Source organism: Semicossyphus pulcher, unplaced genomic scaffold (assembly GCF_022749685.1).
Source record: "Semicossyphus pulcher isolate SPU_LCO1_2020_fin unplaced genomic scaffold, fSemPul1.0.p SCAF_22, whole genome shotgun sequence".
Taxonomy (NCBI): Eukaryota; Metazoa; Chordata; class Actinopteri; order Labriformes; family Labridae; genus Semicossyphus; species Semicossyphus pulcher.
In genome coordinates, this window is record NW_027211696.1 from 9,779,348 (window position 1) to 9,794,393 (window position 15,046).

The following is a 15,046-nucleotide window of genomic DNA, read 5'->3' on the forward strand; positions in this document are numbered from 1 at the left end:
TACGTTATTTTATGAATGGGGCTGAATATGTTTTAATGCTCCCTTTCAGTGAGGTTTTACCACAGCAGTCCATTAGAGGTCAGTATTTGCTTAAAGTCGGACCTTAAAACACGCTCAGTGACGTCTGAGAAGTCCAATAGGATTGATATAGATCTTGGTTTCATTCTTATTTTTCCACCAGTACAGCAAAGGAAAAGCTGTTTTTCTTATTAGCTTAACTAGAGATGCTATCCAGAGGTCCTCACAGAGACTTTACCATACTGAATGGCTCGTACTCAAGAATTTACATAGGTGTTATGATCTGTTCCAGCAGAGGGCTAAAAATCTTAACCCAGACATAGACTTCATGTTTTTGCTTTTTTATTTCTTCGCCATGAACTTCCAAAATCAAAAAAACAAATGATCAAAAATACAATATAAACTTCTGAAAATCAATACACTGAATATTTTTTTTATTTTCTTACACATGGCAAAAAACACTGAGCAAAGACAAAGTCCAGGTGGCTAGTGACTCTGCTTAGTCCTCTTTGCTTTTTCTAGATCGCAGAATATGGTGTTTCACAAACGTTGACCCCCCTTCCCCACTATTATCCCCGATCATATACAGTTCACTAGGTAGGCATTTGCCACAGACGTACAGTACAAAGTGCCCAATAACAAGTCCCGGAGCTAACAACTGTGTTGAATTTTTCTATCAAGCACGACTGCGTTCCACCACTTAGTACATAATGTACACGTCCCCCCTGCGGATTCGACTCCCCTGTGATTAGGAGTCGGTTGAAATTGAAGGTGTACAGATGTATTGAAAGGCAGAAAAAAACAAAAAGGGGAGATGAAACCTGGAGAATCAAGGCGAGATGTTGTCAAATCTGTGCTCAAGATCTCAGATCAATATGGCGAGTCAGTCTCAGACACTCCACGATCCAACGGCAGGAAAAAGATCCATCGAGGGAACCCAAACTGCTGCACTCCATCCAATTTTTTCGGTTTTATTGAGAAAATATGAACGATAATCTATTATAACTTATAGCATTACACCCATAAAACACAATAAATCATCTGTGTTCAGATGTCATTGCTTCTGCACATTGAACAAATAAATCTTTCCTTCCACTTATCCATCAGTTGTTTACCTTGCACTTTGACATACATGAGAGAGGACACACGAGAAGGGTTTAGAAAAATGTGGCATTTTATACGTTCAACTAAAAACCAAAAGGTTTGGAAGAACCTAGAAAAATAATTGTCTATAGATGGGTGTTTATAGATTTGGCCAAATAAAAAAAAAAAGCTAAAAAACAAAAAAACGTGTACCCTGATGGGGGGGAACTGAAGTAGAGGGAGGGTCTTTGTGTCCCAGTCGGTGGGGGAAATTAGTGGTGCAGTGCAATCCTCTGATCTTAACCCCCCTTTTGCCTACCACTCTTTCTTTTTCTCATCCATGGACACTCCGCCGGGTCCAAGTGCCACCACCAGCAGCAGGCCGCCGATGACCGAGGTGGTCTGGAAGAAGTCGTACTTGAGGAAGTCGTGCATGGGCTTGTAGGCGGGGATGGTCCAGAAGGCGTTGAAGTAGACGTTGATAGCGAGGAGCCACACGACGAGGGTCAACGCCGCTAGCTTGGTTTTGAAGCCGATGGCCACGAGGATGATGAGGGCGGTTCCGACCATGTTCTGCAGGATCTGTGGAGGAATGCACATGTTGAAGTACCTGTACTTAAAGTAACACACAAGCAATCTCCATGTCTGTAAATCTGGTTTGTGTTTTAAGGGGTATTATTACATTAAGTACTTTATTTAGCTTATATTATAATTATAATTCTACTAGTGTCTAGTCTGTACATTTGGCACCTGAGGGTTCCCTGTGGAGTTTTTGACTTTTCGTACATCTATGGAGCATTTGTTCTTTGACTCGAACCCATGTGCACACAAAAGGCGGTGTGTGTCAATACAGGGGCCCCACCAATGTTGTCATGCTTTTCCCATGATTAACAGGTGGTAGTAACATGCAAAGACATGCTGCAATGCACCAGCAAAGGCAGGGAAGAACAAGTTAGACCTTAAGGCAATATGCATTAAGGTGAGAAACTGGGAATCTACACTGATACTGTAGCATCAGACCCACAGCATCTATTATACAATCTACACCGGCTGCAACTACAGCAAAGATGAGTCTCAAAGTTAGATGCGATTCCTGGCCATAAATAGGGGCGGCAGTGACGCCAAAAAGTGTGCAGTCTCCCGGAAACAGTAGAAGACAACTTTGCAACAGACTTGTAGACTTATTTCTTAATTGTGCATAAATTCTGTATTTATGTCGGATGTAGAAGTCAAATGAGAATGAATTAACATGATTATCTTATCCAGATGTTGAGGAAATGTACATGCTCATTGCTCTTTCAAATTAATCTTGCTTGCTTTCAATAGAATTGAATAACATTGGAAAGTTTCTGTCATTGCACACGCTTCAAATACACTGGCCAAAAAAAAGTCACAACCTGGATTTAATTAAGCAAATAGGTAAGCCTTCCATTGGAAAATTACTGCAGTGATTAAAATGTGTCAATGTGGTAGAAAAAAAAAACTTGAATGATCGTGATCAGCGATCACTTAAACGTTTGGTGAAATCAAATCGTAAAAAATCTACAGTAGAATTCACAGCTATGTTTAATAATGAAAGCAAAAGCATTTCCAGACACACAATGTGAAGAGAACTCAAGGGACTGGGACTCAACAGCTGTGTAGCCTGTGTAGAAAACCACTCATCAGTGAGGCTAATCGAAAGATATGGCTTCAATTTGATTTACCCTGTTCCAGAGTGATGGGCGCATCAGGGTAAGAAGAGAGGCGGATGAAGTGACGCACCCATCATGCCTAGTGCCTACCGCACAAGCCTGTATGGGCAGTGTTATGATCTGGGATTGCTTCATTTGGTCAGGTCGAGGGTCAGCAACATTATGTGCCCAAACAATGACCTCAGCTGACTACCTGAATGACCAGGTTTTTTCATCAATGGATTTTTTTGCTTCCCTGATGGCATGGGCATATTCCAAGATGACAATGCCACGATTCATCAGGCTCAAAATGTGAAAGAGTGGTTCACGGAGCATGAGACATCATTTTCACACATGGATTGGCCACCACAGAGTCCAGACCTTCACCCCATTGAGAATCCGTGGGATGTGCTGGAGAAGACTTTAGATATAATTTATTTCATCAGTATGAAATAAGAGAAGTGTAAAAACTATATATTTTTGCAGGGGATTTATGTTCCAGAATATTCAGAAGGCAACTAACCAGAGACTCCATGTAGTTACTTCCAGGTTAGCTGTTTTCCTCTGCTTCCAGTCTTTATGCCAAACTAACCTGCTGCAAGCTTAAGTTTCATATTTTGAGAGCGGTATAGATGGTTTCGTTTAACTCTAAGCAAGACAGCTAATGCATGTCCAAAATGTTACACTGCCCCTTTAAGTGTTAATCTAAACGCTTTAGATTTTGTCTCCGTTTGCCGGTATGTGGTAGCGCACTGCTCTTATCTTCATCTGTGTTAGAAGAAGGCTCTTGTTTGTGATACTCACAGAGAAGAAGTTGGAGTCAAAGTGCAGCAGAGTCATGAACATGAGCACCAGCAGTACTCGACCACCCAGCTGCATGTACTGCTTTGGCGAACTCTCGCCCATGGAGGGGACTCCAGCAAACATACTCTTTCCTTCCGAACGAGACTCGGCCAGTAGCAGGAGAAGACCACCTCCGAGGGCGAGGTTTCTGGTGGAAGAGAGAAACTGTTAGTCATGCAAAAAACATTCTGTAGCTCACAGAGCATTGAGTTGAATCTTGTTTACTGATGATGATATCAAATGCCAAACTGTTATCAGCTGATCTCATGACTGACTGAAAGAGGCTGTTAAACTGTTACTTTGTGTTCTCACTCACATCAATAGATGTCCTGTCATTTACTCTATGGAATGGCTTAAAATGTCCAATAATAAAACTATTTTTAGTTTTAATTTATTATTAAATTATATATCAGTAATCCAAACTAGTTTCTTCACCTGTTTGTCAATCAACTTATCATTTGCAGAAAAAAAATCTTTCGGCACTACAGTTTAGCTTTAACAAGCAAACTGCACATTTAATACAAATTCACAAAAAGCGGATACAGAAGAACTCATAACACTGTACTGAACCGATTTAAGGGACAGCCTATGACTCATCTGGCCTGTCGATGTTTAAATAAATCACAGGTCTTGTGAACAGTAATTGTTTGTGTCTGTTTAAAACTCAGATCGTCTCTTATTTACAACCACATCAAGCAGAAGTTTTCATTGATGCAGCAAAAGCACCACATGCTGCCCCACACATTTGTATTGACAATTGTAATGGTGATTACTCCTATCTTATTTACTAAAGTATTTTAGATGAAGTTTCAATAAATGGCACTTACCTCATCAAAAATTTAAGATCCCATAAAATGCTGTATGCAACAGTCTGGTGGGGGAAAAAAGACATTTCACATCAGATCCAAAGACATGTTGTTTGTGTTCTTCAAATATGTAAACTTAGAGTCATTGTTCTCACCTGTAGCGCTATGATGCCAAATAGTCCGAAGCAGGCATACTGTACAAAATTTCTACTGAGGATGAGGACACAACCACCTGTTGGTACAAACACAACAAGACAGAGATGTTCATAGTTATGATCACAGTTTGCTTTGTTTTTTATGAACTTCTTTCTTTCTTGTAATGTTACCTGAATTTATCATAACTATTATTTACCGATTAGTTTGTAAAGACCACTTAAACAAACAGCATGTCATTTTTGGAGTTAGTGGTCTTTGAATCAAAACAATAACAAAAGACATAGTTTGATAAAGCCATGAAATACCATGGGATCATGGGAAATGTTGTACTCATTAGCCACTTACACACTGCCAATTCAAGGCGGGATTATTATGCCTCTGTTAGGTAACTGTCTTCTATGTAAAACACACGGAGGCGGAACAGTGGGAGTCGTTCCGCCTCTGAGCCGGCATCGGAGGTAGTAACAGAGGCGTAACAGAGGCAAAACTGCATCAGTGTAAACAGCAGAGCTGGGAGGGCGGAACAGCGCCGTGTGTGTGTATTAGAAGAACACACTGTCCGTTTACACCTTTTGCACGTTCTGCTTCCGCAACGCTGGAGCGCTATGTATGCGTGTATGTATGTATGCTTCCTGCCTTTGCTTTGTCCGTCAAAGCACTTTGTAAACATTCTGTTTTTAAAGGTGCTATATAAATAAAGTTATTATTATTATTATTATATTATGTAAAAACACACACTGGGGCAACTTTATGCCGGCATTGCTTAGTCCAATGTAAAATGGCAAAGGCTGCATGACAGCGGAGCTTCATAACAGCACTGAGGTAGAACCGCAGTGTAAAGAGGGCCATTGTTTAAAAAGCATCAAACAAGACTTAGGCAGAAATTATGTTCAAGAATATGGTTTATCTAGTCACGTTAACACCAGACGATTTGCCACAGAAATTGAATACTTAATAGTTTCAAGCCAATAAATAAACACTTGCTGCGTCATGTGTGCTGCTTGATCTGCCATAAAAAGTTTGGTGGGGAAAAAAATACAGCAAGATTCGTCCATGAATTCCTTTTTTTTTAAGCCTTGTTTGTCATGTTTGTCCGGAATATTTCAGTGTCATCATGTCATGCTTTGGCCACTACAGTATGCAGCGATGTAGCTTTATATTTTGGTTTTTATGACAAGAATGGAACCTGACATCTTCTTGCTACATTTTAAGTGTTAGCATCATCAGTGTGAAGTGTGCTACTTTTGCACTGACAGCCCATCTGCTGCAGAGCTCTAAGAGCTTGGGGATGTATTTTTGAATCCACTTCAATAACTAGTGTATTTGTAGGAAAGTGGGCTGCCTCTTTCCTTCCTTCAACAAGTCTTGTCAGTCTTTTTTGACCTCTCTAATCAGCAAGGTAGTTTGTAACCCAGAAGTGAAGTTCAATGTGTATTCATTGCATAACTTTCTGCAAACTGTAGACACAATGGGGCTGAAATGCCAGTTAAACTTTTCACCCTGGATCATGACGCTTTTTTGCCTCGTATTTCTAGCATTAAAAAATCGTTTACTCATTGCTGTTACCAGAATTTGTGTCACACAAGATCCTTATTCCTGACTCATCTCATGTCCTGACTTTAACCTTATAGTGTAGTATCTCCCTTTCACTCACCCAGCTGTCCTATGAGGTTAAGCAGCACAAAGCACGTAGCCAGGAAGTAGCCACAGCTCCAGGTAGCTTCAATGTAGTCTCTCTGCTCGTTCCACTGGAACCACATGCGGATGCCGTCTTCCAGGAAGGTGCTGATGAGACACAGACGCGCCAGGTGGGGCAAGTACTGTTTGGTTACCCGCAGGAACTTGACGACACAGAGAGACAAGTGGATAAGTAATTTGACAAGAAAGACATGAAAAACAATCAAAGGATGTGGTTTACGAGGCATCGCTAAACTTGCTTACGAAAGCAAATGTGAGAAAGAACACCAAGCTGTGTATCACACATCAGATAACAGAATTACAACTTAAATCCTTGAACACTAATTTTATGAAACCCAACAATATTCTGACATGCTACTACTCGGACAGATAAGAAGGAAAAGAAGTCGTCAGGATGGCTGCAAAATATTATTTACATTGTCAATCATAGAGGTAGGAATTAACCCACTAGTCGTTTAAACATAATTGTCAACCAAAGTGAATGTTATTACAGTAATCACTTTAAAGCAGAACTGCTGCTGTGATAGACTGCGTCTTAATTTTGTTTAACAAAAACAGTCCTACAAATAGTGTGGACTGCCTTGCAAAGAAGGGGAAAGACTACACTACAGCCTGAAGCAATGGCAAATAGTGTGGTAGCTGTTGAGCAAGTTTTTCCTTTGCTTTAGAAGGTATAGAAACGAATTAAGCAAGTACAAAATGGTTTTGTTCAATTTGTCTATGTTTCTTTAATACTTTTCAGACTCTTATATAGCAGCCGTTCATATAAATGCTAATAATTCCTGAAAAGATTTTTTATATTAAACATAAATACAAAAAGGTATAATAGCTGAATAAAATACTTATTGAATAGTTGAATAAATTGTTGAATAAAAGTGCAAAAGGGCAAAAACATGTGCAGGGTGGAAGTTCACTAATCCACAAATCTCAAGCCATATCAGAGCTGTGCCTCCCTATCACAACCACAAATGGCCTGTTGTATTTCTTAGAACCAAAGTATGCTGTGGTTGTTCAAACTAAATATGAAACTAGCCACCAATTCTTCACCCAAACAGAAATCATGAAAGGATCCTTAGACACTACAATGACACATTAGAGGAGCTGTGACCTGCCCCCTTCCCTTCCCCGCCTACTCTGCAGTCCACATCAGCACTGTCAGACCTCAGCAGCCTATCAGCGTCCACCAACTCCCACTACTACCGCTATGTGGGACATGAATGGACCAACTTGGAGCCAATCTGAACAAGCCTCAGGTTGCTGCAACAGCCTAGAAATAGACCATTTTGTAGAGTAACATGTTTAAGACCCCTTAGAAAGGGATGTGAACTTAACATGTGGGCTCAACAGGAAGAATTTCAAGACTATTCAGGTTCTATTTTCCTAATATTTTTATTTCTTTTTACAAGACATAGCATGCATGATGGCATTTGTGTAAATCAATCAGTGGCAATTAGATTGGAGAAGCGGTATGGTCAGTTAACACGGCTGCCATAAACAAAGACAGACCTTGATCTATGACTTGATTTTTACAGCGACAGTACTACCCCAAGGACACAGACAACATTGAAACTCTGGCCTGTCCAGCACAATCACAAGGCCATGAATTTGGCACACAACACCATAGCACACTAACTTCAGAAGCCAGGAGGTAGCTACAGGACAAAGGAGAAAACCCCAATCTCTGGGGATTTCCACCAGTCCACATAGTAAAGTAAAATAGGTCACATGCAGACCTCAAAACTGACATCTCAGCTCACTTTTTGCAGATAAGTGTACTGACTTGAGTCACATCAGATGGGGAACACGACAGGAAGGTAGTCGTGGCTTGTGTAATGAAGTGAAGGTTCACATGCAGGTTTTGGCTGGGCTGTGTGTGGTCGGGCAGCTCTGTCAAGGCCACATGCAGTTTAGGAAAGATTAAACAACTTGTTCTGTAACTCTAAACGTCCACTTAAGTCATGCATTTAGGTTGCTAATGCACAATATGACTAATAGTATTAGCCAATAACTTGGAGGCTAAGCTAAGTTATTTCACAATAACGGCTGGCACTGTTTGACTCGTCTGACACTGACTGTGATACTGTTAATAAACCAGACGACAAGCTAATAAGGAGGTAGACAATAAAATTAATACCTGTTAGCGCACTTTGTCTTTGTCAATTAATAATACTATCTATGTAATCCATCTGGAGAACCATGACAGCACCAAACACCTCAACCATTTGTCTTGCAAATTACAACACGAGTTAACTAGCCACCGTATTAAACAAAATAAACAAAGTCATGTTAACGCTGACAACTAGCTACTGTGGACCTGTAGAAACAATAATAAAAGGCGTCACACTGTTTGAAGAAACGCTCGAGAGCTGAACGTTACTCCAAGCTCAAACTAGTTAGCAGCTAACATGCTAACAGCGGCTAGCGTTATCAACTGTCGTGCTGAAATTGAAGTTACCTGGTCTGCCACGTCTTCGGCTGTGTTCATAAGATCCTCCTGACCCATATTTGTGAAATATAATGATTATTAATAATTAAGGCTAAGCGCAACACAGTGTCGGTGTGTTGGGTTTTTCGTATGCTGCGCTCGGGCTGTTCCTCCCCCTGTGAACGTTATTTACTTGAAGATTCCCCGATCGGCTACACGCAGAGAAAGGCCGCCTCCGCCCCACAATGCCCCGCGGTTTGACGACAGACACACAGAGCCCCCCTACATGGTTCTGCAACCGCTGTATGCCACGTATACTGATCGTCCAGGGGCTTGACACAGCTACCCAGCGTTGTTTACCACTGTTACACATGTAAACAAGCACTAGTTTGTACTCTCCATCCTACCTGTATTTATTTTTACCATCAACTTGAAGGCATGCTCATGTTTAGGCGTCCAAACACAGCACACTCTCACATAACGCATTCAGATGATCACACTATTTTGGACAGATGTGAATGCTACTTGTTTATTAAAAAAAATATTTGATCTATAAATCCAAACTTTAAAGAAAATAACCATGGCAGTATATTGAGTTCACCACCCCTACTGTACTCTGTGCATACAAATTATAACCACGATGATAATTTGAATAAACTTTACTGAGGTTAAAACTAAATAAACCAATTCATTCATTAATTAATTAATAGAAGAGGAAATTAAAATCTTTTCATACAAGAAGGATCTGTACATCTTCAACAGATCACCTATAAGAATCTGCAGTCTGGGATTTTCATTCTTGTTGACACATGTCCACAGGTAAAATAACTTAAATTTAGAATTAATGTTTATTTAATTTTGATCCGCAGCTTACAGTCCAGGCTGGTTTTTAGGGGCCCAACGGAAGCGTACAAGAAACCCTTCCTGGCAGTTCTTTCTACCAACTTAAGTGTCTCCTTCCTCCTCTGGCTGGTGGAGATAATGTTGCTGAGAAGATGCTGAACCAAACTTCCAGAGCCATGTGAAGGGAAATGGGGATGGAGGTTTTAAAGGGGGCGTACTTGGCTTGTTAAGACTAAACACTTAGGGGAAAGTCTATAAACTCTGAAACACGCCTGTTCCATGTTAGTTTAGTAGTAAGAAAAAAAAACTGGTATTTTTACAAGCAGTGGTTCAGTGTACACTATAACAGCCGTTTTTGTTAGAGCAAATCAACAGCCATAAGCTGTAAGTAATAAGTATTGTCCTATACATCTATTTAGATGGGAGACATTGGAAAATGTCTAATCTATAAGATGTATTTTTGTTGTTTTATTTAAATTGCACCTTTCTGTTTAATGACATAAGTTTTTATAGCATGCAACAGTTTGTAAAGGTCCCTCCTCTTCTGGAATGTTAAAAAAAAACAGACAACATTTGCAAATCCACATTAAGTTGTATTTTATGTCAGCACGCTTTATTGCAAACCTGAGATAAACTCCTCAAGTCAACATGATGTGTTTGCTGCCTTAAACAGATTTCCTATGTAACAATACCTAGCCTCATTGGAACATCATAACTTGGAGAACAGATAATCTTTCATATGCAGAGAATATGAAAAATCTAATGGATGTTCTGGTATACAAAAGGTCAGGCTGGCTGAGACACAGGCAAACTACTCCAAACTGAAGGTGCAGTGCTGCTCCCTCACAAATCACCAGGTATAAAAATACTACACTTTCATGTTTTTGGGTTTCACTTTTCACTTTGTGCTTTCCCAGGTTTCTTACGGCCTTTTTTCCAGTGGTTATTTCTGAATTTCTTCTGAAAACCGCCGCCCTGGACCTGAAACACATAAAAAATAACAGCTTTAAGCAAAGTCAAGTACATTTTATATTGACAATGATACACTAGTTACAGTAAAATGTTATTTCAGATTTCTACAGACCTTCTTTCGTTTCTGCTGCGCCTGCTTATCCACCTCCATTTCCTCGTCTTCATCTGTTTGGAAGTCATCTTCTTCCTCATCCTTGTCACCCTCCATACTCTCTTCCTCCGGGTTTTTTAAAGTGAATACAGAGGCTGTGGGAAGATATGACAGTGTTAAAACAAAGTTAAGTAGCAATCAAAATACAAGTGAGCAAGTATGTCAGCAGTGTTGGGACTGACGTGGATAGAGATCACTCATGCTGTCTTCTGAGTCACTGTGATCCTCGTCACTGGATGAGGGTTCCCACGAGCCCTTCCCGTGTTTTGGGGCCCTCCCCCGACTGACCTCCTCTCCGATGTCTCTGGGCTTTTTCTGTCTGAGTCTGGCTGGAGTGAATTCAATCCCCTGCTTGACACACTCTTCATCTAGAGCAGGAATGAAAACAGTCACAGTGTGAGTAGTCAAACTACTATTCGTATTACATGGATTGCAAGGCCAGTGACTTAAAATTCTATTAACATATTGGCTCTTTTCCAGATCACAATAATGACTTCAAAACAAGAGAAGAACAAAATATTGCTTAATATGCAGTCAATGTATTGACAAAACATTGTAATGGTTGCTGATTAATTTAAAAAACGCAATGCTGACATGCAGCACCAATTAATGTAAAATGCAAAAAGTTATTAAAAATAATACAGCCTAATTATGAAATAGATACTGAAGTATGTTGCAAATATTGTGACTAATAAGCTGCCAGGTTGATGTTAGAATGGGAGTGTAATTGACTAATACTTGCTTTTAACAAAAATGTAACATTTTATGTTAACTCAAAACATAAAAATGTTGGTAATTGTTGGTTGTTGAGCAGAAAAGTGATTCAGAAAAATAAACTATTTTCCCATAACTTTTCCATAGCTAACCTCCAGTACAGTTAATAGCCTGTAACAAAGGGACATGCATGTAGATAAGTACTGGACTAACATTTGGCGAGGGCTTTCTTGAAGCGTTTCCCGTTAACATGTCTTAGGACGTGATGTGGCTGCCGGTTGAGGTGTCTGAGGGTCAGCTTGCAGAAGAGTTGGTTGCTGGAAAAGACAAAAGTAGCATCAGACAAGTGCAGTCTATCTTCTCACATTTCTATTAAAGAAATAATATTTTATTCCCAATATTTGCCAGTAGTGAAAGGTGCTCTCTCTGGAAAAATGGTACGTCTGCTTACGGTTGCTTTGTGCTTGACACAACGTGTGGTTCATACTGGCTGTAGCTGAACTCTGCTGTAGCACTCAGCTTCTCATATTTCTTCCCTTGAGTGAATTTCTGAAGCTCTGTCAGGTTACATGGAAACTCGTGGCCATTCAGAGTGCATTTGATCTGAAAACAACAAATTAGGACACATGTGGTACATTTACTCATGTAGCTTGGCTTTATGCAGCAAATAAACCTGGCAAACATTGACAGGTTGTCCAGTCTCAGTCAACACATCTAGCTACCACAACACTTCACAATTCATGGTTCATGAGATAAATTAGCAACACTGCTAGCATCACATTGTAGGGTGTATCGTGTAACGTGATGAAATTAGCTCGCTAACCTTTTTGCCATCTGTAAGCTGAAGAAACGGGTGGTTACGGAGGAAAGCTCTGAGGTCCGCAGGTAATTCCTCCATAGCTTAAAAACACTTCAAAACAAGTATTTCAGTGTGTTGATCAGGGCAGCCCCTTTCAGGAAATGTCTACACGTGTGTTGACTGCGCCGACTCAGTGGCATCCATGAGTAGCTTGATATATTGGCGCCCTCCACTGATCAAAGAAGAAAAGGCAGCTTTGAAGAAAAGATAAAGCTCCTGATTCAGCAATCTGCTTGGTATTTATCAAACGCGATACTTTGATTATATTAATTTAAATAAGATTGGAGTTTTTTGGAGGAGCGCTAGCTGGAAAGCTTGATGCTAAACAGGCTCGATGAACTTTATAGCATAGGGGGAAAACATGCTACTATAACAAAGGCCAGTCAATTATTATTGTTATTTTTATCGTCGACAAGTTTAAATGACTATAATTTTCCACGATATAGAAATAAACTTTAATTGGCTTAAGTCAAGTGCTAGCAGTGCTTCAAGTCAGCTGACTGACAGAATCTGACAACTTGACGTCAAAGACGGGAACAATTAAGAAGGCAAACTCTGTTTACTTTTCAGAAAACCGTACATTTAGTCCACAAGTTTGTTATAATTATACGGAGATAACTTTGAATGAAAAAGCCGGTACGTGCTTGAAACGGGCATTATTAATAGTAACTTTAAAAAGTTTAAAAGAATTTCTACAGTGCAAAGTTAAATATTTTTTCACTCCACTATCCATTTGGTAATCGTTGTAGAGTGAGACATCTCTCAGCCACTAAAGCAATCTTTTCGTACAACGTTACAGCTCCGCCCTCATTTCTCCCATAATGCATCAGGCCAGTAAACAAATATTTGACGTCTGCCAATGACAGCTCAAGCTAGCGTTAGCTAACCAGATCAACTGAAGAGATTCTCCTGGAAACTTTTGATTTATCCAGTCTGAAAATAACGTTATAGTATACATTTGATAGTGCAGATTTCGCAGATTTTGAATCGTTGTCTGTTGATTTGCGAATGCGAATCAGCCGGCAACATAGCTAGCTTAACAGTAACGCTAGCTAACGTGACTCTTTTTGTAATACAATATTAGACGCAAATATATAAACAATGTCTGGACCAAATGGAGATCCAAACATCTCGATTGACGACGGTATTATCAACGACGATGATGATTTCGGCGACGAAGAAGGTAACGAGTTAAATTTTTATTCATTGTAGTCAATGCTAGTAACGTTATTAAAACAAAGGGGTAATCCCACCTAAAATAAAATTCAGTGTGCTTTTCTCAATGAAATTTTGTTCTTAAAGTCAAACAGCAAATTAAAAACTGTTTCTCCCAAATCAATAGTTTTAAATAACATAACATATTACATCTTGACTTGGTGTCACGGGGTGCTGGTGCTGGGTCATGTGATTTCTCATCTTAAAGCAGGTTGATCTCAATGTTTGGCCTATCTGCCCCAGTGTTATCATTGTATGTACTCCCACTGACTCTCAAATTGATAGAAGTTGATAGCTGTCTTTCTGCTTGTCAGCTTGATATCCTCGTTCAAATCATCAAATTAAATAGATATGTTCAGTACTGTAGAAATTAGATGAGAATTTTGTTTAGACAGGCATTGATGTATCAGCAAGTGTCTGGTATAAAAAGCTAAATCAGCCCAGATTTATTGTTTAATATGCATGCTTGGCTTGGGTCATAGGCATACAAATCAGTAATTAAATTTTTACATCTTAAATGAAGCTCTTGATTTTGCCTGCCAAATAAAAAGACTTGCTCTGCTGCATATCCACAGAGTACGAAGCCATCAACTCCATGCTGGATCAGATCAACTCGTATCTGGATGACCTGGAAGAACGCAATGATTCACTTAATGGCAAATTGCACGAACTGATGGAGTCAAACCGGCAAGCCCGGCTGGAGTTCAGGGCCCAGCTGGTTGGCTCCGAGAACCAGGAGGAGGCTTGTCCTGCAGATGGGGACTCCTCCTCACCTGGCAAAGAAGACCAGAACAAGGACGCTGGGGATTGCAAAAACGAGTGACATTAGCAGGGTAGATGCCGGGGCTCGAGTTCAGCAAAATGCAGGGCTAGAAAGAAATATTTATTAAAGTTTGACTCAACTCCTGACCTCTGATGACCCTTGGATCTGCAAAAACCATGCTGTCTGATTCTTCTGTGAAGTTACAACTCCATCAGCATACGAGATATACAGTATATATGCTCTGTTGAACTGTGCGTATAGTGAAATCTATATCACATTTGTTAAAGATCTGTTGACGGTGCTGCAAAGCTCCAATTGTGACACTCTGAGAACAAATGCTTAAACCAAGAACCTACTAAAAATGATTAGAAAACCAATAGAAGACTTCAGATTGTCCCGTGCTACTCTCATAAAATCAAACATGCTGATGTGTTAAACACATAATCCCACAATTCTTCTGAATTTGTCTTCAAATAGGGGACAGAGTTGAACTTTTGTGTAGAGGGATGATCCATTTTGTGTTGACATGTAGCTTTGTAGAAGCTGTAGTGTCTGTTTTTGTTTGTATTACCCCAATAAGTAAATATGCAACATTCCTGATGTCTAATGTATTAAATCGTTCAATCTGCAGCACGACTGTTTATTGTCATTAACCTGTTGAAGATAAGTGATGTGGTCCGGGTTGTGTTTGTGTATGTGCTAGCCAAAAAAGAACAGAATCAAGTCGACAAAGTGGGAATTATCAGACATTTTAATATAAATTAAAATGACCCCCAAACAGAAAACAAACATCCAAAAATACATTAAACTTCCAGCAGTTAGAAAAC

At 39.8% G+C, this 15,046-nt stretch overlaps 3 protein-coding genes across 3 annotated transcripts; 1 reads left to right on the forward strand and 2 right to left on the reverse strand.

The window, feature by feature from the left end:
• Positions 1-343: 343 nt before the first annotated feature.
• surf4 (surfeit 4) lies at positions 344-8,925 on the reverse strand. The gene is made up of 6 exons (XM_069673333.1): positions 8,733-8,925; positions 6,234-6,420; positions 4,579-4,655; positions 4,445-4,488; positions 3,579-3,765; positions 344-1,683 (listed from the first exon to the last, which is right to left on the reverse strand). Exons 1-6 carry the CDS (start codon positions 8,778-8,780, stop codon positions 1,417-1,419), a joined length of 810 nt encoding a protein of 269 aa, XP_069529434.1. The 5' UTR covers positions 8,781-8,925; the 3' UTR covers positions 344-1,416.
• Positions 8,926-10,131: 1,206 nt separating this feature from the next.
• Positions 10,132-12,339, reverse strand: surf2 (surfeit 2). The gene is made up of 6 exons (XM_069673705.1): positions 12,206-12,339; positions 11,834-11,985; positions 11,596-11,699; positions 10,851-11,036; positions 10,630-10,763; positions 10,132-10,526 (listed from the first exon to the last, which is right to left on the reverse strand). Exons 1-6 carry the CDS (start codon positions 12,278-12,280, stop codon positions 10,437-10,439), a joined length of 741 nt encoding a protein of 246 aa, XP_069529806.1. The 5' UTR covers positions 12,281-12,339; the 3' UTR covers positions 10,132-10,436.
• A 767-nt stretch (positions 12,340-13,106) lies between these two features.
• bbln (bublin coiled coil protein) lies at positions 13,107-14,970 on the forward strand. The gene is made up of 2 exons (XM_069673740.1): positions 13,107-13,424; positions 14,032-14,970. The coding sequence occupies exons 1-2, from the start codon at positions 13,343-13,345 to the stop codon at positions 14,277-14,279; spliced, it is 330 nt and encodes a 109-aa protein (XP_069529841.1). The 5' UTR covers positions 13,107-13,342; the 3' UTR covers positions 14,280-14,970.
• The last annotated feature ends 76 nt before the right edge of the window (positions 14,971-15,046 follow it).